Source organism: Copadichromis virginalis, linkage group LG3 (genome assembly GCF_057382275.1).
Source record: "Copadichromis virginalis isolate Kocher_CV1m ecotype Utaka linkage group LG3, C_Virginalis_male_GT1.1, whole genome shotgun sequence".
NCBI lineage: Eukaryota > Metazoa > Chordata > Actinopteri > Cichliformes > Cichlidae > Copadichromis > Copadichromis virginalis.
Window position 1 is genome coordinate 55547989 of NC_140620.1, and position 25451 is coordinate 55573439.

Genomic DNA, 25451 nt, shown 5'->3' on the forward strand with positions numbered 1-25451 from the left:
TTTATGATTATCTTATTATTCGTGTTCCTTTGTTTCATGTTTAGTGCAGTGGCAAGTGGTTAGTTTTATGAAAAGGCAAGCAGAGAGTATTACCTAACCATTACTTAACCAAAATAAATTAAAGTAAAATAAAATACAGTCTTGGTAGCCGGGGGATTGGTCCGCCAGAGCCGCCGTCCGGCTTACAATGCACACCTCCTGCGAGTGGTGGGCCTGCAGGAAGATGGGTCCGTGTCCCTTTTTTGTGCTGTGCCCTGTTCCCTTGGACAAGCTGGAGGAGCAGGATGGGGAGAAGGAGGTCTGGGCTTTTACATTTTAACAAGATGAACTGGACCAGATTACATCTCTGCTGTGACTACTCCAACAGTCTATTGCTTCAACTATTTACTATAAGTTGACAATCATGAAGGGTGGAGGATTTTTTTTAGAACTGTTGCTTTAGCAGAAAGTTGAAATACATTTTTTTGGACTATTTTATTATTTTTTGTACTTTACAAAATGACTGCTTAACCCTTTAACAATAATAATAATAACTATTTTTACTTAAAATCTTCAGGGAAAACACTAGTTAGTCTATCTCCAAAAGTTGATTCTGTTCATCTGGTCGTAGCGTTTTGTGGGAGAAACGTTTTGTCACTCATCCAAGTGACTTCTTCGGTCTCAGCTGACTGCAGGTTTCCCCAAATCTTATAAACAGTAAATTTCCATAATGACTGAAACCAGCCCTGGGCTGGGAGGTCAGTTCTTTATTCATAATTATGCAAATTCTCATGACCATTGATCAACAACCACTGACCAATACCCACTGATCAAAGATGACTGATCAATGGCCATGAGTACCATTCACAGAGAGTTGGGGAATGGCTGCAATCACAGCATTGTAAGACGGCGAAAGATGTATTCTTAGGCCCCCTCCTCGATTCAGAGATGGTCTTTCCCTTTTCGCATAAATGGCCTCCTTGACTCCGCGCTCAAACCAGCGTTCCTCCCTGTCCAGGATGTGTACATCCTCATCATTGAAAGAGTGTCCACTGGCCTGTAGGTGTAAATAGACTGCAGAGTCCTGGCCCGACGAGGTGGCTCTTCTGTGTTGTGCCATCCACTTTGCCAGAGGTTGTTTGGTTTCCCTGATGTATAAATCCTGGCAATACTCCGGGCACTTAACAGCGTACACTATGTTACTCTGTCATTGTGCAAATTTACTGTTTATAAGATTTGGGGAAACCTGCAGTCAGCTGAGACTGAAGAAGTCACTTGGATGAGTGACAAAACGTTTCTCCCACAAAACGCTACGTCCAGATGAACAGAATCAACTTTTTGGAGATTTACTTTCCTGGATGATTGAGAATGCATCAAGACTAGTTAGTCTACTTTTGTGCTTATATTTGACTTATGTTGTGTCATTGAATAGAATGCTGTGTCACAACTATTGTACTCTAATGCTGCTGCTGGCACCTTGTTTCAGTAGATGCACACTTCAAATTAGGTAGTGTGTGATCAATGACAGTAGCTTATTTCAAAAGCAAGTTGGAAAATTTAACACTGCTGCCTGGAAGCAAACATCAATAACATGCTGTTGAAATATATATATATATATATATATGACAATTTTTCTTTAGAGAAAATGCAAAGTAGATGCATTTTAAGTTCATAAGGCAATGTTTTCACATTATCATTTTAATATTAGTAAATAAAGGGAGCAATTTCACAGTTTAACCTGGTGGAGATGTCCGGCTTTAAGTTGTCTCTCAGCTAAAGTCTTGAGTCTCCAGGACTTACATTAACACATCCTACAAAAATTACTACAGAAAACTGTTTTCAAAACTAACTTTTCAAGACGAACCAACTGAAACTGGAAATGAGATGCCCTCTTTCAATCTTGTCACAGGTCTTGCTGTGTTCGCAAATGATTGCAGTAATGAAAAATAGAGAGCAGAATTATTTCTTGTGGCTGCATTACTTTTGATGATGAGGTTGTGGGGTTTGTTTTCAGCATCGCTGGAATTAAACAGGAGGGAATTTGCTCAGAGTGGCTCAGTGGTTTTGCAAAGTCACCTGACAGCCAGAAGGTTGAATTTAATGCCTGTCTGAGGCAGAGTGTGAAAGTGTTTGTCTGTTTATGCATTTGTGTGATAGACATAGAAGCTTTTCATGCCACTTTTTGCCGAAAGTGTCCTGGGACAGGCTCTAGTCTGAACCTTGAGCAGATTACAGCAGTTTTTTTTAGATTGTATTAATTGATCATAGAAAAACTGTTTTTATCAGTGTGGTTTTAAACAGAAATTCTAGAAAACATTCCACAATACTAGAAATAGGAAGCAAGAAAATGGTTAAATGACTGAGTTGATTATTTTCTATCTATAGCGGTGCCAAAGAGTCCAGTTTTCTTATATGGAAACAATCAAAACTGTTGAATGGCTTGATGGTTGAAAAGCAGCAAACAGTAATGTAATAGTTATAATCTGCTCCGAATGTTTTCAAAGTTTAAAACATGTATATTGTATTTCTGCGTGCAGTATGTATTCATATGATATTGTATTTTAAGCAGAGAAACAGCTAAATCTGACATTTTACTCGATGTACTCAAGGATTTAATTAAACCATATGGAAATGATTTATTCCGCATGCGAAAAGGATCGTTTTAGCCAGGTCTGCTTTGCCAAGTGCTTTGGCCGCTCTGTGTAATAGTTTCTAACAAAGCAGTGGCTCAGAAATTACTCAAAGTTCACTTCTTATGTACACCCTGGACAGGTCACCAGTCTGTCGCAGGGCTAACACACAGAGACAGACGACCATTCGCACTCACATTCAGTCCCGCATTCACACCTATGGGCAATTTGGATTGATTAATTAACCTATCCCCACTAACTGCAAGTCTTTAGACTGTACGAGGAAGCCGGAGTACCCAGAGCATGCTGTGCAGCAACAGTGCTACCCACCGTGCCACCATGCTGCCATTCATTAATTCAATGCAAAAATAAAATTTGTGAATGGCACCAATTTATTGGGGCTCTTAACTGGAGTATCTATAGGAATGAGGGGCAGTGGCTGGCAGCATTGTGTAAAAACCTTACTCTCAATACCAAACAAACCAAAATGTCATCATGGAGGCACAGAGTTAGCCCAACCCCTCTCCACATCAACTTATGATGGAGTCATATCTCTGAGGGTCGTTGGTTAGCTAATACAACATCTGTGGTGGAAAAGGCTCAGCACCGCCTCCAATTCTTGATGGTTGTAAGGAAGAATAAGCTGGAAGAGAGGTTGCGGGTGACCTTTTTACCCCGTTACAGTTGAGAGTGTGCTGACATGTTTCATTCCATTGAAATTCAGAATACACTTTATTATTTTACTTTTTTATTCTATAAAATTCTATTATTATTGACATATAAGGCTCTACATGGACAGTTCCCTGCTTATATAGCAGAGCTTCTGAGACCTTATTCATGCAGTCTGTTTCTGATTTTCTAACCAGGGTCTCCTAACTGACTGTCGCTCTGATTTTAAAACTAGAGGTGATCGTGCTCGTGAGGCTGTAGCACCCTGTGGAACAGCCTTCCTCAATCAATCAGGTGATTCTGTTATTTTAAACAGTTTTAAACATCTGCTGAAAACTTATTTTAATAGGTTAGCTTTCCCTTAATCTTTCACCTTTATTTACTTTATTTTATTTTGCTTGTATGGCCAAAAATACCAATGACCATTCACTTGATTCATCTTCTGCTTTATATTATCCATCTCACGCCCACCCTCATGGCCAATTTAGAATCGCCAAATAACCTTTTGAAGTGAGAGGAAACCAAGGCAGCTGCAGAAAACCACACTACTGCACCTGTCCATAATTATCACTGAAAATGTTTTTCAGTTACTTCTGTTTGAAAAAGAAACATAACTCTAAGTTCTTTTGGTGAGATTCAGATGTTGCAGCCCTTCTATGTATCAGTTTACACAAGCAACCAGCATTCAGTTCACTTATTTTGTGTGACCATCTATGAGAACACACTCAGTCATAATTAAAGTGCTTAATTGGACTTTAATAATACAATAATACTTCAACCTAACAAAACATAGACTTGTTTAGCATTTTATCATATTAAATGTAAACTTAGTTCAATTAACTTTGGCCATTTGAATCAGTTTTAATGATCAGTTATATTTTTTACATATTTGAGGTTGGATGTTTCCATATACTGACAATCACATATATCTCCTGCCTATAAATATTTTTCTCATTTTGAGGTCATTGTCTTCTATTTATTCCTGTGGCAATATAATATTATTTCCCTGTGTCAGACTAGAGTTGTCATGGAGATGAATACATTTAGTGCTATGAAAAAGTATTTTGCCCCTCTCCTGATATTTTTGTATTTTCTTGAGTAGTTGTCACACGTCTTTCAGATTATCGAACAAATGTTATCATTAGACAAAAATTAGTCAATACAAAATGCAGTTTTTAAATAATGATATCATTTATTATTCATTTGTTATTAATTAAAAAAAAAGATATCCAGACCTACCTGGCCCTATGTGAAAAAGTAATGTGGAACAAGTAGTTATTACATTTTGGGCTAAATCACATTAGGCCAATTCTTGTAAAATAGCTTCTAATATTACAAGTTGTTTGATGATATGAAATATTTAAAGTAGAGATGGACCGATCCGATATTACGTATCGGTATCGGTCCGATACTGACCTAAATTACTGGATCGGATATCGGAGAAAAATAAAAAATGTAATCCGATCCATTAAATATCACGAAAGCACCTCACAAAACTTGCAACACGCCGTAACTCACCTCAGAACGTTAGCAGTCGGAGCAGTATGCATCACGTGATAGAGCAGCTGTGGCATGCGGGACCTGTCGGTGGTCTGGATAGCATGCAGAGCTTCGCTAGCAACCCGGCATTTCATCTCCGACAAAGTTATCCCCGAGAGAAGTAAAGCAAGTGTGTAAGTCCATCTCTGAATGTTTGTAAAGCATTCCCACGACTGTCTCTCGCTCTCCGGCTGCTACTTCAATCGTGAAACTGCTTAAATGATCAGCTGATCGGCTTTTCTGTCGCGAGTCCGTCTCTCTTGTTTGTTTTTGGCCCACTTTGCACCAGAAAGAGGAAACCAGCGGCTGAACAACAGCAGAACGTTTAAGCTTGATAAGCTGTTGTTAGAATGTATTTAATATTACTTTCTACTCGAGGATCTTTTTCTACGTAGCTGACGCTGGTAACTGTGCAGGGGCGGATCTAGCAAAGTTTAGCCAGGGGGGCCGATAGGGCATGAACAGGGAAAAGGGGGCACAAAGACATACTTTTCTTTCTTATTCTCATTTAAAATGTCTAGCTTTTAATAAATAATTATCTGACACCCAAAGTTTTAATTTGATGTAAAATGAATAGAAGTCAATTACTGTATATAGTGACTATTAAGTCTAATATATACCCTAGTAAGCTATAGTACTTTTTCCTTTGGGAAGGTACCATCTGTGCAGTCTGCAATTTTGTTGAAGAAAGATGTTGAATCTATTTAATATTTCTTGAAAAATAATTGATTTCTGTGCATTTTTTTTTCACACTGCATCAAATTAAGGTTGATTACGTCGATTAAGCATCATGAGGTGGAGCGTGAGGGGTGGTTCCCTATTTTTTATTTATTTATTTTTGTTGTTGCTGGGAGTTGGAACCCTATTAGTTAGGTTGCTTAATATTTACGCTAAGTACTCTTTAAAATACCAGAATAGGGAGGATGGTGTAGGTCTAAGTTTATTAGATTGATCAGTATTGCTGAACTATGAAATATTTTTTTTGTATACAGGTATAACAGAATAGCTTTAGTGTAGTTGTTGTTTTAAACTTGAGTATGAACTTGCAGACTTGCAAAATGCAGCAAGATATTTAAAAAACAGTTTTGTTGATTAAAAAACACTATATCGGATTCATATCGGTATCGGCAGATATCCAAATTTATGATATCGGTATCGGTATCGGACATAAAAAAGTGGTATCGTGCCATCTCTAATTTAAAGTGTAACAAAAATGCAAAAAATAAAGAAATCAGGAAAATACTTTTGACAGGACTCTATGCGTGTGTAGGTGGTTGGCATCTGAATGGCAGTCATCAGTAACAGAAGTCTTTCAGGTGTGGAATACAGTGAAGACCTCTCTCTCTCTCTCTCTCACAGCTTCAGGCAGGAAGGAGTTTTTTCACTTTATGTAATTAAGTCTAGAATAATTGCTCAGAGGTTCCTCTCCTCCCTCTCGCTCTCTTTTCTTCTTTTTACTTGACAGAGGAATGTAATTAAAAAAGGAGAGAGAGCTTTCCTGAGGTTTGATCATTGTCTCCAACTTCTAATGGAGAGCTTAGACCTGCTGTCTATCATCAACAGTGAGTCAGGGAGAAGAAGGCGATACTGGGAGAACACTAAAGGTACACGAATCCAAAAGTGAGGAGGAAAATTACATAGAAAGACAGGAAACAGCTGAGGTAAAAAGAGCATCATGCAGTCAGAGAAAATATAAAAAGAAGAGAAATGTAATGGCGCTGAGACAATGGTGTTTTCAAATCAGTTAAAATTTCTAACAATGAATGCCTTTTTAAGTTAGGCTTCTTTTTTCACTCTGATGTAGTCTGAAGTGAGTTTCTGAAGGAAAATGATAAATGTCAGGGATTTACCTCAATCTGCCAATGCAGAACTTGTTCTTTGATAACTGATTGATAAAGAATGAGTAAACCATTATAAAGCAATTAGTCATGTTTGAAATCCTTTATGAAGGGGGACTTTTTGCAAATTGGAGGAATAAATGTATCCATGCAGGTTATATAATATATATCCTCAACAATTCCCCTCAGTATCGCCGCCATCGGACAGAAGTGAGCTTCGCTGACTCATCAACTCATATCAGACTGCTTTCATTAAGTTGTACAGCTCACTCCAGAGTAAATACACATGGACACCAGCTGAGTTAAACAACAGGCTGACATCCTACACTCATTACAGATGAAGGTCGCCAGAGTTGTTTGTAGTACAGCAGCCAGTGCTGCTAGGATTATGTCTTCAATTGTGAGAACTAAGTAAACAAAATTCATATGACTGGAATCTGCAATCTCCTGACATCTGTTGATGAGATTTTACACAGTCTACCTATAATTTGACCAAATGAAAATGTCTTGTATGTTGTCTACAAAACCTTGAATGATATTATATTGGTCTTGAGTGGGGATTTGAAGGATGTGAAACTACTGTTTCCATGCCCAACACTGAAGTTTCTCTCTTGCTTTAAGATTCAGTTGCTGGAGTCAGCCTATTTAAATGTTTTTTAGATAATATGTGTTCACTTCAGAGCTGTACAAAGATAAAGGCAAATATAGATCCTGCATTCTGAGACAATGATGGCTATGAGGGAGTAGGAGGCAGAATACTGAGTCTTTGCCTATTGTTTTGCCAAACTAATGATTCACACCTATTATGCATCTAATTTGTAGGTAAATTTTCAGACATATTCATACTAGCAAACATAGCTGGACTGGCCATCGGGCATACCGGGCAAGGTGATTTTTCGTTTTTATGGGCCGATGATTTTTTTTATTTATTTATTTTTATAACAGTATAAACAATGAAAGGTGGTGGATTGGCCTGATGCTGGCAGATGTGTAAAAATAACTCAGTTGTTTGGTGGCTATGGCGGAGCTGCCACAAGAGGCCAGGTGGATGAGGGAAAGGTGAGGCAGGAGGAGAGACCCGAGGCAGCCGCCAGTCCGAGTGTCAGGTGAGCTGAACTTCAGGTAAGAAGTTATGGCCTGCAGTCTATCTGGGTCAGATATAAACCAAGTTTAGGTGGAGTTTATTTTCGTTGTGCTGACTTTTTGCCGTCAGTTACAATAACTCGTACTGCGTACTAGCTAGCATGACGGAGTCACGAGCAGTTGTCCAAGCATTTCACTACATATCGTACTGTGTATGACTGTGTACGTGACAAATAAAATTTGAATTTGAATTTGAATTTGAGTTTCTACAGCTGGGTGGGTGCTATGTTACTGATAGTGAACTTTATTTTATTGATAAGGTTAGTTAGTAGAGTTGCCAACCGACCCCTAAAAAATGGAATCGTCCCGTATTCAGAGAAAATATTACGCGTTTCGTATTGAGGCTGAAAAGGAACGCAGTTTGTCCCGTGCTTCAGCTAGAATGGAAAAAGACACAAAGCTGGAGTTTTTCTCTGTCTTTACGTTGTCAGCTGTCTCTTCTTCTCTCAGTCAATCGTGAAACTGATCAATGATCAGCTGATCGGCTTTTCTCTCGTGTTTGTTTATCCCACTTTGCGCCACAAAGAGGAAACCAGCGTTTGTCATGCTAAACAACAGCAAAGACATACTTTTCTTTCTTATTCTCATTTAAAATATCTAGCTTTTATTAAATAATTATCTGAATCTTACAACCAAAGTTTTTATCTGATGTACAACGTATAGAAATCATACATATACCATCAAAACAGTGTACATCACTGTCACAACAGTGTTTGTTTTCATTCAAAGGCTTTATGATTTTTCCTATAATACCTGGTGGGCCGGTCTCTAGTCAAAGTTTTTTGTCCCAGTCCAGCCCTGCTAGCAAAAGCTGCTGTAGAACAGAAAAAAGAAAAAAAAATCACACAAAAAGGGAGAAGAGTATATCAAGGCCTATGTCAGTCCCAATCTCTGTGCTCTGGGAGGCTTCAAATGGAGGGAGAAGCTACAGGGCTGAATCTGGGACAGGCCCCACACGAAACAAACCCACATCATTCTGCACTGTATCTACCCGTGTCAATCTCAGAGTTACCACACACTTACTGGAATTGCCACTTTCTTTTTCGTTTTAATTGTGAAATATTATTTAATGACATGACAACAAGCAAGCAAAGCTGAGCAATTAAAAAAATGTATCTTTGACAGCCATTTCAAAAAATCTTTTTAAAATGGTTAGAGGTAGGATTACACCTGGTTCTGCATGAAAATTACATCTCACGTCATGTCAGTTTAAACTTTTGGTGTGCATTTCACACAGTTTGCACATAATTAAATAGACAGTATTATAAAGTATAAACAGTGGTTATTTAAGCCAGCAGTGAGTGGATCAAATGTTTTCTTAGGTGGGCACACTGATAAAGTACACATTGATCAAATCAAATAGAAACATAGTTTTAACTGTGTTAACATCCATGAATTATGGTATATATGACAGTAAGCTTGTCTCTAAAACTTCTTTTTTAAAAATATTTTTATATATTAATGCATGTCTGCATCAATGAATGAATAGAGAGAAATATACATAAATTATGAGCAAATGTGGGTTAAATGGAAAAGAACTGCTTCTTCTGCTTTTCTACTCTCCCAGAGCATTCAAAGCGCTGTATACAACATGCCTCATTCACACCCACTCATACAATGTACAGAAGGAACTGTACTTAAGTGCAATCTAAGCATTCACACACATTCACACTCCAGTGGATGCATCGGAGAGCAACTTGGGGTTAGTATCTTGCCCAAGAGTACTTGGCATGCAGACTGGGGAAGCCAAGGATCGAACCACCAACCTTCCAGTCGGTAGCTGATCTGCTCTACCACCTGAGCCACAGCCACCCCATAAGTAAAATCATAAATCAACTCCCCATAAGGAGTAAAATCAGTATTGACCTGCATCATGAATCTGACAGACTGGGAATCCACAGTGTTGGACAGCAGCTTCAGACGGTAGTCCTTGTTCTTGTCTGACCCACCAATACTGTGAGTTGGTGGGTCAGCACCCTAACTGGAACCTGCAGCAACAGGTTCAAGTGTCTGTATGCTGAACTCACAAGGACTAGCATTACAAACTGTAGCATGAGACAGTAGACTTTAAGTACATTTGCATGATGAGAAAATCAATTAATATAAATCTGATGTCTCTTTTACTAATTATCACCAGTGTTCAGGTCATCACTGGAAAGAAATTACTATAGTACACTTTACTTGTTCCACACACCAATGCACATCCCTGCATTGGACAGAGGACAGACATACAAAACCACCAACACAACACAGCTGAAAAAGCCCAAGGAGACTTCAAAGTGATCGCCACAGTTATTCTGCTCTTGAATCATGTACAGAGAGAAATGGAGGCTACAATGTTCCCAGCATGACTACTCATTACTATCTTTGTTAGCTGCTGAAGAGTAGGCCAAGCTGCTTGGCTAGTGTTAGCATACACTTAACTTTAACATCATTCTGGGTTCTTGGATAGCTTTGCATTAGCTTGAGACTGTACAGATGTTTTTGCACAATAAAAATAAAAGTAATGTTCATCTCCACTCCACTTAAAAGATGTAGACTGTTGCACCACTGTCCTCCCTCCAGCACATGAACTGAAAAGGACTGAAGATAGGGCTAGTGTTCAGCAAAAACACGTTACATTACTGCGTTACTAAAAAATGTATTGTGATTAAAGTAATGCATTACTTACTAATGCATTACTTTAATCACATTATTTGTCACTGTATTAAAAAAAAACGTGGGTGTGTTTCCTGTCACATTTACAGCCCCTGCCAGCCTCTCAATATTATTTTTTCAGTGCATTAGGTTGTAAAGTTTGGTATAAAGAATATGCATTTGAACTTCATGCTCTTCAACTACTGGTCCTCTCAGACTGGTGATTTTCCACACCCTCAGTGTGTGTGTGTGTGTGTGTGTGTGTGTGTGTGTGTGTGTGTGTGTGTGTGTGTGTGTGTGTTTTCATCTAAACTCAAGCCAAGATGTGGGACTTTGCTGAAACTGGTCACCTCCATTGTAACACAAATGGAGCTGCCTGGGAGGAAGCTAATGGACTGTCGGACTGTCACACTGTCGCAAAGCTGGCCAAAAAACACACTGCCAGACCTCTCACACCTCTATCTCTGACACCTCTGACAATGTGTTGTTCATGTTTGGCTTTCTGATTCCCCATTCTAACCACTTCTCACCTCACCTTAGAGAAGTGCAGGGACAAAAATGCTGGAAAGAGTCAAGACTGGCTTCTGAGCAAGAGGCTTTTGCTAAGTCTTTAAATTTGAAACTGATTGTACTGGGAATGAATATTGAAGTGATACAATATCCATTCAACATTATGGATTAACCTGCTTGAGGATTGATTGAAAATATTGACAAAGTTGAAACCACACTTAAACTAGTGGAATTACCACAGTGGAAGATATTATAAAAGTGAATATAAGACCAAATAGTATCATAAAAATCGTTTTTGCTCCTCTAACTCAATAAGAAATGTCATAGTTGTTATTGGGTTTAGACAGAAGTGGAGTTTGATGCTACAATCTTGACCTCGGGCAAAACAGTCTCAACTCAAGGTCATTTCATAGCTTGTTGCTGAGTTACTGAGATTGGAGTCAAAAACAGTTTTTTAAGGTAACATTGCTTTTTCAGTCTTCTAGAAAGTTAAAAATGTTCGAAATGATCAAACAGACATACAATACTCTCAAACTTTCAAACTACTCTAGGCTTTAAAATGAGCCTCTCATATTCTTTGTCCTAATCCTCCACAAAAAGAACATTATTATAGGTATTCAGGCACTATATGCCCTGCTAATTCATTCAAATGAAATGGCTGTTTGGTCCTTATGCAAACCACTTCAGCAAGATGACCTTGATTTCACACTCTGTCCAAATAGCATGACTATATTTTGATATGACAAGAACTACCTGAAGAGGATTTGTTTCATTGGTGATATGAAACAATCCTGAAATACACTGCAAACAAATCTTAAACTAAGATGGTACAACAGAGATGTGCAGTACTTCAGGTAGGGCACGAGGGAGACTCATGTCATAAATAAAAGGTGGTTGTCTGATCAAAACTTCCATCCATCCTTGTTTAGTTTAATAACCACAACAAGACTAAAGGGAGGGACTAACTGAGCATCTTCTGAAACTTGTTATGCTGTCTGGTGATATCCTCTTGCCTCCCATGCTGCGTTCCCCTCCCAGGTCTTCCTAACAGACCATGGCTCAGTAAGCTGTGGTCACATGGGGCCCTCTCTCCCAGTGGAAGCTAGAACTCAAGCAATTTATATATGTAATTGAGTGGAAAGGAACTGTACCAGGAACTGCACTAGTATGCCTGTGTATGGGTATGTTTATGTGTGTTGACCCAGATGTCAATAACAAAGAAACATTCTGATTTATACGACTAGGTCCTAACTAATTAGGTTTATCTTCTTTTATATCTGTCTGTCACTCATTGCTGAAATCTGGGAAGGTTCACTTACAGTTTTCCAAAACATGGCTACATGGCAGGCCATTGAATCTTTCCTACGAGTTCATAACAAAGTTACGAGAAACAAAAATGTATTGTGAATTATAGATAGCAGGCTGAATATAAGGATAACAAGACTACTGAAAGCTATTTTTGAGATAATTACCTTGAACATGGCGTGGAGTTCTTCATTGATTTATTACTTTCACAAATAATATTTGCAAAATAACAATTCAAACGGTATCCTTCATCGACTTCTCTCATTTTTCTGTGCACATGTACAGTAAGTACACAATTCATTTGCATAGGTGTGCATTTGTGCCGGTGTGCTTGTATCGTGCAAAAGCTTTCTCCATTCTCAAGACTTGAGGTTTTCATCAGCCATATCAGCCTGCAGCCATAAAACCCTTCAGCTGTTCAAAGATGTGTCATGCAAAACAAATGCACATTCTCATTCTTCTCTGGGCATAGACCTTCATGTTGTTCATGTTCCAACTGCACACCAGCACTCTTTTATAAGCTGTTTTAAGCTGCCAAGAAGATTGTGCTGCTTTATAATTGACAGCAGGAACTGATCATTGTTGACACACATCAGAGAGTATCAGCTCTATAATCTGAGCAACTGTGATCGAAAGATTATCAAACATCGCATAGATTACGTAAGCCGTTTTGCAGATTAAAAAGAGCTGAGTTTTGTTCCTATAAGTCCCCTTAATGTGTCACACCCCAGAAGTCTCCACAGCAGACACAGGAAGTTTAGAGTCTGCTTTTATCTGCCATGCACAATAGGAGCACTGTGCTTTGCTTTGCTAAGCTTGAGCTATTACTCGGAGGAAATCGTTATGAAGGAAGAATGTATCAAAGTCCTTTGATTGTGGAGGATCATAACTTGTGCGAAAGGAATTGTCTGTCTGCCCTCCCCCGATCCCATTTTTTTGAAGCCTCACTGAAAAGTTCACCTTCTTATCTGTCAGTTGGTTAGTCAAGCTCAGTTTCAACTCTGTAAAGATTTGAAGGCATTCCTCCGAGCCTACAGTTTGACAAGACTGCCACTTGTTGGTAAGTCAGGTTACTGCGCCATGAGGATGAGTGCATCAGTGGCACACTCATCTTTTACAAACTCCTACATTATTTTCTGTGGTTTCTGTGGTGAATAATAAAAGATAAAACAATTTTAAGATTCGTTTTAGCAATTTTGTCCCATTTTGAGTTTCCCAGGTTGAAACCCAATAAGGGAACAATGCATGAATATGGAGGGGTTACAAGACGTTTAAGTACCACATAAAATGCACAACTCACAATAGTGCATAGAATAGAAAAGGTTTATTTTTTTGGCTAAGGTTTTGAATTTAATTTTAAACTCCTTTCACCTAAGGTCTCAAAAAGACCAGTACAATCAAATGGAACTGCAAAGATTTCTCAAGTGATTTAGTAATACACTTTAAGCTTAGAAATATCTCAACTTGGAGTCCTCAGTGTGTAAATGGTAATGGTAAATGGACTTGTTCTTATATAGCGCTTTTCTACTCTGTCTGAGCACTCAAAGCGCTGTGTGTGTCTCCTACTAGATTTCAAAAACGCTCTCATTCTGTTTCTAGTCCCATGATGCAATTGAGCAGCATTTCCCCTCCTCAGCCTGACTACTAACAGCCCACACCTCCTGTGCAAACAGATACTTTCAGTTAAACAGTGTGTTTTCATTTAAATCTCTGATGACAAAAAAAAAGATAATCTGATGGCATCAAGGTTAGTCAAAAGCTTCCATAGGCTTAGTAGTGGACATTGTGACAAAGCAAGCAAACAAATTTAAAGACTGAATGAAAAGCATTTCATAAAAAACGAATAATTAAAAATACTATCTAAAAGTATAATTGTGTTTAGCTTCGTTGCATGATGATCTGTGTTTCACTGTTGCTAAAACTACAGAAATCTAGTTACAAATGCAAACACATCAAGAGCATGACCTTTGTGGTAGTACAGATTTTTATTGTTTATTTATTTGTAACTTTTTTTTGTTTTTTGCTAAGCTTATAGTACTCAGTACCTCTGAGTAGCGAGTTTCAGGTTGTTTTGGGTGAGATTATGCAACTTCACCAACTGACACAATCATATTCATAAGATCCGGTGCACCTTTATGCTTCTTTTTCAAGCATTTGTCATCTCATTTGTCTCCATTTGTTGATATGATGTCTATATGTGAGGTGGGACTGTGTACGTGTGTGTCCTGAGGATGTTCAGTGTTTGTCTTAGCTTAACTAGGTTAAACCGAGTGATATCCTTTAAATGATGACATGTTGGCACAGGAGGGCTGACCGATTGATGGACCTGCCCCACAGGGACATGAGGCAAAAGTGTGTGCCAAAACAGCTGTCATCAGGCTTTATACCATAGAAGCCAAAAGACTTTGTAAACACATGTAAATATGAGATTGGGAGTGGTCATTTTGGTAGAAATTAAGGATAGTAATTGTTTGCTGACTTCCTACATCCACAGGGTGAACTTGAGCTTTTCAGTGGAGCTTTTTAGCTGTAAACAACAAATACACTGAGCAAATCCCAGCTGACATTTTCTAAATTAACTGTATTATAAGAAATAAAGTCTTCTTTCCTGCTGTTCTAACATCATCATTCTACTCCTCTTCCTTGTTGACCATGCTCTGCCTGCAAAACAAACACCAAGCTTTTAATTGACTGTGGTGCTAACGGAAGTTACACCCAACTCACACACAGTTCTCAAGTATCAACCCAGAAAGATGTGTTATTCTACACACACTCCTTAATTGAAGTCATGATGAGAATCCTAATAGGGGTTGTGTGTGTGTGCGTGTGTACCTGTTTAGACATTTTTCTGGGGACCAACAGCCCTGAAGGGGACCAAAATCTCAGTCCCCTCAAGTTTTAGCGTCAGGTTTACAATTAGGTTATGGTTATAGGTTTAGTCTCCAAAAGTTGATTCTGTTCATCCGGACCTAGCGTTTTTGTGGGAGAAAAGTTGAGCATGCATCAAGAAGTTATAGGTTTAGGGTAAGGGCTTTTGTGATATTGAAGCTGTTCTGATGACTATAAAAAGAAATGACAGGTGAAGATTTGCCAGAAATGTGTTCAGAAAATAGGCATACATAATACAAATCACTGAACACATTAAATATGGACAAAAAATAAAATAGCACAGTGTTAGTTTAGCTATAAAAGTAGTAATGATTTTTTTTCTTTTTCTAGAAACGGACAGTATAAAAGATGGACATAGCCACTGGTTTTACACCAGCTTTGTGTTTCTTTAGATAAAAACAAAACAGAGGTTGGATTAAAGGATAATAAAAGAAAAGATCGACAGCAAGGACAAAGAGGAAATACTACTGGAGTAGATTTCTGTGAACATGAGCAATGCTCTTCTAGAAGCAAATATGTAACCTGAAATTTCCAGGTTATTCCCTACCTGCTTTGATAGGGAGACAGAAATCTCTCAAGTACTCTCTCAAGATTTTGTGTAATCACTGCCCTAAAGAGCTTTAAACTTGTACAGTATACTTTTTTATTTTATTTGATCTTTTTGGGGGTTTTTTGGCTTCCTGCTGAAAAAAACCCATCCTTCCTGCTGTTTTTTGTTTTCTGGCGATTTAAAGGAACCATTCGATTTCTGAGTTTAGGTCTAGTTGTCAAAGCATCAAGTGTGTGGATGCTCTCCAGCAGGTGTGACTGATTTTTGACCAAAGAGATCGATGGACTGGTTATTCAAAAATTACTAAAAGTATCTTCTGTAACACAAGGCCCTGAAAGAAATCCAGATCAGGCAGATAACCCATAAGTTTCTTGGCCTACTGGGACACTGAAGTGAACATTATTAAAACTGTGCTTTCCCCGCTTTGATGAGCCAAACATGCTGTGTAAGAGGCATTTATTACAGGTTTGTGTAATAAATTTACCCAAGTATAAGCATACAAATATGAAGCTTTTCTTTTCTAATACTAAAGTACTGAACTCCCTCTAGAAGGAGCTACTGTAACCTTTGAAAACACTATTAAATATACCATTGAATACAAATTGCTTTCGGCAAGGTTGAATATTAAGGTTATTTTGGAAGTGAAGGAGGAATATAGGCATTAAAAAGGGATTTTTTTCTTTCTTTGTACGTGGACAAAAGCATGCAGTCTTAAAATAAGAATTAAAAGCATTGGAAGTACCTTGACAATTTCCTATGAGTTGATTTATTTGTTTGCTCAATTGTTTCTGCCCACACATAATACTTATTTTTTTAAATAGCCATTACATGTTGAATATCCCTTTCATTAAAATTATATCTCTAGTTTGCATCCATTAATCTTTGCTGAAGCATTTGTTAAGTAACAATACAGCTAGTTACTTTATTGCATTTCTCTGACTGAGGACACTTTTTATAAGGAGTTGCTGTAAACAACCAAAAACCCTCATGGGATAGCTTCCCACCTCTCACGCACTGTTAATGAACATGACTGGTTCATTAGTTCCTATCGATTTCCCCTATTGAGACACTTATTGCAAGTGTCTGGGACATAATTGTGATTGGTGGGTTGGCAGTTCCTGGTGTCCCCTGTATTTAATGTTTTCACTTTATGAGCTATAAAAGTCTGAATAGATAATCAATAGTGTTGCCATGGTTTAAGCCGCCTGTAAGGTTGATGGAAAGTTTTTCTGTTCCAGAGGATGGCCTTGAATGAATGTGCATGCATGGAAGTGAATGCATTCATATTTATCAGGTTTTCAGTGCATGCAGGTGAATTAACATGGACAAGTACTGATATGAGGAGGATATTTTCAACAGACTGCTGACTTAGCACCAAATATGTTGCAGGATGCTTTGGACCGTATCACCTGTGACCTTCTTTTTTCTTCTTTTTCTTTCTTTTCTTCTTCGCTGTTCTCTCTATCATCTCTTACAGGTAATTCTGGTGGGTTCCTCTATAAATGAACGAGATCAAATGCTGTTTATCAGCACAGATGAAGGTTCCTCCTTCCAGCGGCAGTCCATCGACTTCACACCTGACACGCTCATCTTCCACCCCAAGGAAGAAGACAAGCTGCTGGCCTATTGCAAGGAGGGCAGGGTGGGTTGTAGACACAAACATAAAAGAAACTTTTGATTCTGTAGCTGAAATAAATGCACAAGGAGTTATCGTTGGTGTTACGTTACCAAATCTTTTGTCGTGCAGCAGCGCATTATATCTCAAGATTTACGACTAAACTCAGAAAAAAAACGTCATATGTTGTTTTTTCATACCACAGTAATGCTGTTCTGTAATTCTTGAATTAAAGTGAAATGAATTAAACAATAACCATATCCAAACACAGTGACGATATAGTGTAGCAGAGGTGGGACCAAGTCATTGTTTTGCAAGTCTCAAGTAAGTCTCAAGTCTTTATCCTCAAGTCTCAAGTCAAGTCTCAAGTAATGTCAGGCAAGTCAGAGTCGAGTCTCAAGTCACTGGTGTAAAAGTCCGAGTCAAGTCACAAGTCTGAAACTTTGAATTTCAAGTCCTTTCGAGTCTTTAAAAAAAAAATGAAAAAAGCATGTTGCAGTTATATGTTAAATGTAAATATTAGACCATGTAATTTTAAAATCTGTGTTTTTCTCAACACATGACAAAATAGTGAACTTAGAAAATATACACAAATTGTGAAATTGCACCTCTTTAAAATGCAGCTCAATTAAACCTAGCTCCAAGAATAATTTTCACCGACAGTTCTGAGATAAGCTGCATGTTATTCTTGGATGCGGTTGTAGGACGGCTTTAAAATCGCATGACAAAAATATCATACACATTAAAAAAAACTGTATCACCAACGTAGCCTGGACAACATTTGCTAGTTAGATGAAGTCAGCTATCTCATCGTAGCATATTTATATGCATATTTATAATCATACGGTTCTTGGAGTGAGTACACACACTCATGAAGTTTAGTAACTTCAGGTCACTGCAACAAGCCCAGGTACAGTTTACCGCCGGATGGGTACAGGACCTTGAAATGCACCGTGTAGAACGAAAGACCATCGTACGTATCATAAGTTTACCAGTCTCACAAATTGTCTTCATAAATACACATTCCTTAACCGTTTATTAATAGGACCTTTGAGCTCAAGGGTAATTAATTAGTAGTGGAAATAATTTCTGGTACCCATCACAGAAATGTAGCAGTGACAACAATATTGTATGCTGTAATCGTACTGGGCAATTAGTGATACAAAAAACCTGTTTTATCCTGTGAATAAAAGTATGTATTTTTGTCAATGTACCATAATAACAGAGGCGAAACGCAATATTGTGTCAGGACAATTCACTGTTTATGCACAATAAATAAAGGAGCATAGCGGGACAATTTCTGTTCAGCGCCAGACTTGCTTGTAACCTATATCACCAATTATGTTATGAAAATGACGTATTAACTACAACAGAAGACTTGCCTTCGTGTAAATGCTTGGAGCAGACTAACCTGTGAGCTGGAGTGTTCTGGGACGTTATATCTGGTCTTTGAATGGCTGCAATCCAGGCCATCCGTCACGTCTTTGTTACTTCGGAAACATGGCTCGAACAATTTCTTTTCAACGACGTAATCCGATAACAACCGATCTCTTTACCCGTCGGCTTCCCGTGGCTGTCATGCGACCGGCTATTGCAGTTAATAATACAACAGCTTCTTGCCATTTTTTGTGTTTCTTTTTATCGCTGTGTAACTGATTTTAATTGAAAGCCTGCGTGCGCTAGTACCGCTTGCCACGAGTTCCCAGAATCCTTTGCGGTTTACCCCTGAATGACGTCACATTTTCAATCTCTATATAATATGCATGTTAAATTTTATATTTGGGGTGAAATATCAAGTCTTTTCAAGTAAACCGGTTCAAGTCCAATTCAAGTCCCAGGTCATTGGTGTAAAAGTCCAAGTCAAGTCACAAGTCTTAGAACATTTTTTCAAGTCAAGTCTAAAGTCATAAAATTAATGACTCGAGTCTGACTCGAGTCCAAGTCATGTGACTCGAGTCCACACCTCTGTAGTGTAGTCACACTTGGCTTCTAGTTGGAAACCCTTTGGCAAGTTCTAAGAAGAAATAAAAACGTATATCATAAAACAATGTTTTTAATTATAAATAACCCACAAATCTATTTGTATATAGAAATCTGAATGTAAAACTTTTGCTTTAAATTTTATTTTTAAGGTAAAAGTTTAAATATGTATATTTATTACGTTGCTGTCAGATCTTGCACTGACTTTTCTCAGCAAACATCTAATGGCTGCAGTTATCCCTGTTTCTTGTCCACCTCTCCCTACCCCACTCATCCTTTCAAAGCGTTCCAATTTTCCATACATTCTATGCAGCACTCAGCGAATGACTAGACATTCAGCAATGACCTTATGGGGCTTACTGTCCTTGTGGATTGCCCAGTGAAGGTCATCTGGACAATTGTCAAGTCAGCAGCCTCGAATGTAGTTGCTTGCACTCGACTAGACTGAGATACACACATAATTTACTCAAATTTAGAAGGAAATATTAAGTCGAGATAATCCATTATCTCACATACTTTTTAATTTTGAACAGCAAAACCCATAATCACCCAAATTAAAACAAAACAGGCATATAAAGACAAACATTTCACTTCATGTGCAATTAATATAGATTAATATCGATTTTATGTAAAACCTTTTCATTATATATTTTTTTAGTTTCACTATCATTAAAAGCACTAACAGTAGACAGAAACAATTAAACTATGATGGAGGATCCTGAGGTGCTGGTTAATGACCGTCAATGCACACTTGTAGAGCACATAATAATTCAGCTGCATGGCTTTTTATGTTGTTTTTAATCCTGCTTAAGTTAATTGCTTTCATAGTTGTAACATGTCACTCCAGTCTGAGCCAACACGAAAGCCAGGGCATCGTATTGCTGTCCAATGAATTACTTATGTCTTTTTGCCGAGAGATGAGATGATTCAGTGGATAAGACATTCAAGCCTGCAGCAGTGTAGAGAACCTGCAAGATGAAAATAGTGTTGGTCAAAAATGCTGCTTTCTCATGTAGGTTAGAAACACTCAATCAACAGATTTATTAATAAGCAATGAGAGATGTTCATCTCACTGCATTTGACTGTTTTATAGCAGTAGCTTTAGTTAGGGGATCAAAGCAGAGCCAAGGAATTTAAAGATGTATCACTTGGGACACATGTGGAATGGCCAATTCTGAGCAAAGCTAATGTTAACAGCTGATATGGTGATAACACAAAGGTAGTGCAAAGGTAGTATATCTGATCTGGCAGTGATATACAAAGGTCGGAAGCCCAAAGTGCAGATAGCGATATTTTTGTCGTAGAGAGCAAAGTATTTTATTTTATGTTATTATGTTAGCTGACTATAGTCGCCTATGTGGAAACAGCACAGCTATGTCTTGATGCATACTCAATCATACAGGTAAGGTATTCATCCAGGTAATCATCCAGGTACTTTTGGAGACAGCGCAGCTATATTTCACGTTGTTGTCTACCACCACACCTGGGTAATTCACCAATCATACACTAAAAATATTGAATTAAAGGGCAGTTTGTTTTCATATGGTATCAGTATGGTTTAGTTTAGTTTATCTGCCACAGTCTTTGTACTTATCTGTATATTATGAATTCATTTTTTTGGATAATACCTTTTTAAAAACTAATAAATTAACACTTTAACAATCTATCAAGATCAACAAAATGTAATTTCATTTTGTTTTGTTGCACAAACCACCAAACAACTACTTGTATTCATCAAAGTCCTTATTTTTTGCACCGACTGAATTAACATCATCATCATCATCATCAACTTTATTTATAAAGCACTTTAAAACAACCACAGCTGACACAAAGTGCTGTACATTTAATTAAGTAATTAAAACCCAATGTAAAAAGTGGTGTTTGGGCTTAAATAAAAAGACCCTGAAAACCAAAATGGAAATGAAGCTCAAGATATTTAAGTAGGTGAGACATAAGTTTGAATAGTTAATAAGCTTGAATTGGCTCAACTCCTCCTCCACTTCAATAATTTACACATAATTAAGCAAGAAATTCAATTAGGTTTTAATCTGTTCCATATGGGCAGGCTGCAGATGGAAATGAGGAATCCATTCAAACAGAACAAAAAAAATCATTTAGCTGGAGAATGATGTGAGGATCATTTTCAAATTACGGTTTGTGAGGGCAGACACATATTTACATCAAGGTCAACCTTCATTTCTCTTTTTCACAGCGACAAAAGAATGTGCTTTAGGATTAGCTTGTTGTCACTGATTACATTTATTTTCCGATGACCATGAGTGAGATAGGCAGGAGCTGAGCAGAATGAGAAGGTGCAAGTGTTGTTTGTGTGTGTGTGTGTCAGCTAATACACACTCAATGCACACACCTTGTCACGCTGACACACACGGCTGCCAAACCTGTTATGATTAATATGTGAGCTCAGTTTTAATGTATGAAATGTAGTAAATTGATTGGATGAATAATTTTCTATAGTGACCTCCATTGTAAAATAAACAGCTGGCAATAATCTGGAGATACATTATGCTACATGGAAATTGTGCTTTTTTCTGTCTAATTGTGTGGGGTTTTTGTTTTTTTTGTCCAGCTCTTTGCTTCAGCAGATCTGGGCCGCAAGTGGACATTACTGCAGGAGAGAGTGACAAAGGACAGAGTTTTCTGGTCAGTCTAACTTAATTTTATAACATTTGATGGATAAGATGCCAAGAATGCAGCTGTGTTTGTATCACAGCTGGGGCCAGCATTACTAAGCAAGTTCATGATACCCAGGATATCTTTTTCTTATTTCGAGTCACTTATTCAAACAACAGCAACATCAGTAACTGAAGGTGGATCAGTCAACCCAGATTCTTCTTTTTATGAGTCTGGTCACATAAAACTGTGCAATTTGATTAATCATAGACACGGACTAGTCTACTTGCAGCAAAGCAGTATAATTTACAAATGAAGAGACTATATTAAAAATATTGAAAGATGTTAAACAGATAATACATCTGCAAGTTGGTACATAAGAATGTGTGATTTAAAAAGAAGGGAATGCCGTTGTTCCCTAAGAATCTCCATTTCTTATTGATGCTTGTCAGATAAAGACAAATACTATCTCTAGAACTACACTCCTTTCTACTACCTAAATACTGAAGTTCTAGGGATTTTGTTGGAAAGAACTGATTGGTAATTATGTTGTGGTTTTGTACATGTTCGTGTCTTTTCTAAAGGATAACATGCACCAGAGCATATTAGGCCTGCAGCATATCTTACCATGGCGGTGTACCCATTAAGAAGATAACCTTTGTGTTTACCCTGAAAACCAAAGGATAAACCTGACAGTACCACACTTGCCTGACTCAGTCTCTAGGTTTGCTCTACAGGCCTCTGATAACTTCTTCACTGATATATAGTTTTAGAAACTGTGAGAATTAAGGTTGCAACCAAACAGAAAATTTTCTGTTTCTTTATGCAAAGATGATTAATACTGGTTCTTGAACATATGTCAGTGTTTTGCAAGGATCCCGATAAGTTAAGGAAGAGAGGAATGAAAATACAAGTACAAGGACTTTATTTTGAATTTACTTTGAGATGGGTGTTGAAGGCTATAATAAACACAGACGAAAAGAAAATTTGAACTGCTTAAGGTTATTTCAGTTCACTTAAGTTCAATTTAGTACCAAATCACAATAACAGTCACATTGTAAGGTAAGAAGCCTACATTATTCTGGAGAAAACCTCAACAATCAAGCAACCCCTAGACAAGTTTGCAGTTGTAGAAAGGACAACCTCTGGCAGAGCCAGGGCTCAGGGAATGCCAGGTTATCTATCAAAAAAAGTTAAAAAGTAGTTATATGGCTCCACTGGTATATAAATATGTGGGGAGAGTGAGAGCTGAATGGTGAAGAACTGCTTAGTTCATCGCATCAAGTCTCTTAGGACTTTGATCCTATAGCTACATAACGGGTCATATGTCTAGCCTTAACTGTTAGCTTTATCAAAAAGGAAAGTTTTCTTAAAAGTAGAGAGGCTGTATGTCTCATGAAAACAAACTGGAAGCTGGTTCCACAGGAAGGAGGCCTGCTGAAAGTTGAAGGCTCTATTTGAAGGATTTAACTGGGTGCCGCTGAAGAGAAGCTAATATTGGACAAGAATGAACTCGCTTTATCATCCCTGTCAGTACTCTGGCAACAGCATTTTGGATTAACTGGGGGCTTAGTGAACTTTAAGAATGACCTGATAACGATAAAAAACAATAGTCCAGCATAAAAATAATGAATGCAGATATAAGACAGAGATATCGTGCAGAAGAAAGAAACAAGTTCTACATAATTGTTTAATATGCACATTAGTCATAATGTGCATATAATGTGCATTATATATGACTTATCCTGGTATGGTAATGCCAACCAGATTCAGAATGCAATTAAACATATAATAACCTCAGTTTTGTCTGAATATTTGAAGGAAATTATGGGACATCCTTATGTCTTTAAAATATGCCAGTAGCCAAAGTATATGACTTGTGTCATCTGGCTTCGAAAATGAATCATACTGGGTATTATCTACGTAGCAATAAAAATGTATGCAGTGTTTTCTGATAATATTCTCTAAGGGACGCATGTATAATATAAAAAAGTATGGATCCCAGCACAGAACCCTGTGGAACTCCATGACAAACTTTGTGGAGAAGACTATCAGCTTACATGAACAAAATCTATCAGGTACATACAATTTAAACCATTGGAATGTATTTTCTTTAACAATTTTAACAGAGATTAACAGTTTAATCTAAATTTATGTTGAAAAATATTGTGAACAACAGTATCAAATGCTACAGAGTGACCTAACAGGACAAGCACAAAGACATGTCCTTTGTTTGAGTCCATGAGAATTTCATTCATTTCAGGTTTTAAATTATACACAATCCAATAAGAACCTATGGCGCCAGAATAGAAAGGTCTCTTTGAAAGTAGTAATACTCATTAAGCGCAGAACTGGGGGTTACATTAGTATAAAAATGAGAAGATGGGGCTTCGTAAAAAATTACACTTACTAACATTTTTAAAACTCACTAACTAACTCTAATGGGCTACAGCTGCTCCACAGAAGTCAAATACTAGATTAGAAAACGTTAAGTATATGAATTATTACAATTGTTCCCTAAATTTTATATTTTGCCCTTCAGTTGAAGAAGAAATGACATCCACATCAGTTTATGTATAATTTAAATATGCCAACATAAGATGGTGATTGTGATGAACCTTATCCTGTTTACCTTGACAGATACATACTTACTCTGTATTCTGTAGAAAAAGATTGTGATCAATGATGATTTTATATATTTTTCCATAGCATTACATTTGAATTTAACAGTTCAATCTTTCAAATAACGGACAAATATTTGTGAAATCATGATACATTTGTGAATGTATTTTAACAATCTAAATATGCATATATGTACAGACAGATACATTTAGACAACAAGAAAATTATGTTTTATTACATTACAGTGATTTTACGTTAATTTACATTTAAAATGTGAAATCACAGTCCATTTATGTAAATTTAATGATATTCTAGAAGAACAGAACAAAACTGTAAAATACACAGTAAAATACTTTTATATTAGGATTTTTTTTACAGTGTAGGACTTTGCTCTTCTAGACAGAGATCTCAGTTGTTCCTGGATCTGCTGGAGCCACTTGCCCAGCTTGGGGTCCCGTTTACCACTGGGACCACTGTTACCTTTGCCCTCCACATCTTCTCGAGCTCTTCTCTGAGCCCTTAGTACTTCTCCAACTTCTCGTGTTCCTTCTTCTTGATGTTGCTGTCATTCGGTATCGCTACATCTATCACTATTACTGTCTTCCTCTGATTGTCCACCACTACCATGTCCGGTTTTTCCGTCTGTATCTGGAAGTTCCACAGAAACTTACCTTGGTCGTTGAGAATGCAAATCCCGTTTTGACTTTGGAACATCCTTGCTATACCTGGCACAGGTGTTCCTGTATACTATCCAAATCACTTGGTTATGGCGTTCCATGTATGCCCTGCCTGCTAGCATCTTGCACCCTGCTGTTATGTGCTGGATGGATAGATAACCACCTGTCATAAAAACAGGAAAATACATATTTTAAAAATCTGTCAAAAACAAATAGTTTTTGGTTTGTCCCACAAAG

General features: G+C 37.6%; 1 protein-coding gene across 3 annotated transcripts in view; it reads left to right on the forward strand.

Moving 5' to 3' along the window:
* sorcs2 (sortilin-related VPS10 domain containing receptor 2) overlaps positions 1-25451 on the forward strand; it is a 385062-nt gene that overhangs the window by 281071 nt on the left and 78540 nt on the right. For all 3 annotated transcript variants that reach the window (XM_085451748.1, XM_085451747.1, XM_085451749.1), the window contains exons 4-5: positions 17167-17331; positions 21872-21945. In XM_085451748.1, the coding sequence (XP_085307874.1) occupies positions 17167-17331; positions 21872-21945 (239 nt within the window). The remainder of the gene's footprint in view (positions 1-17166; positions 17332-21871; positions 21946-25451) is intronic.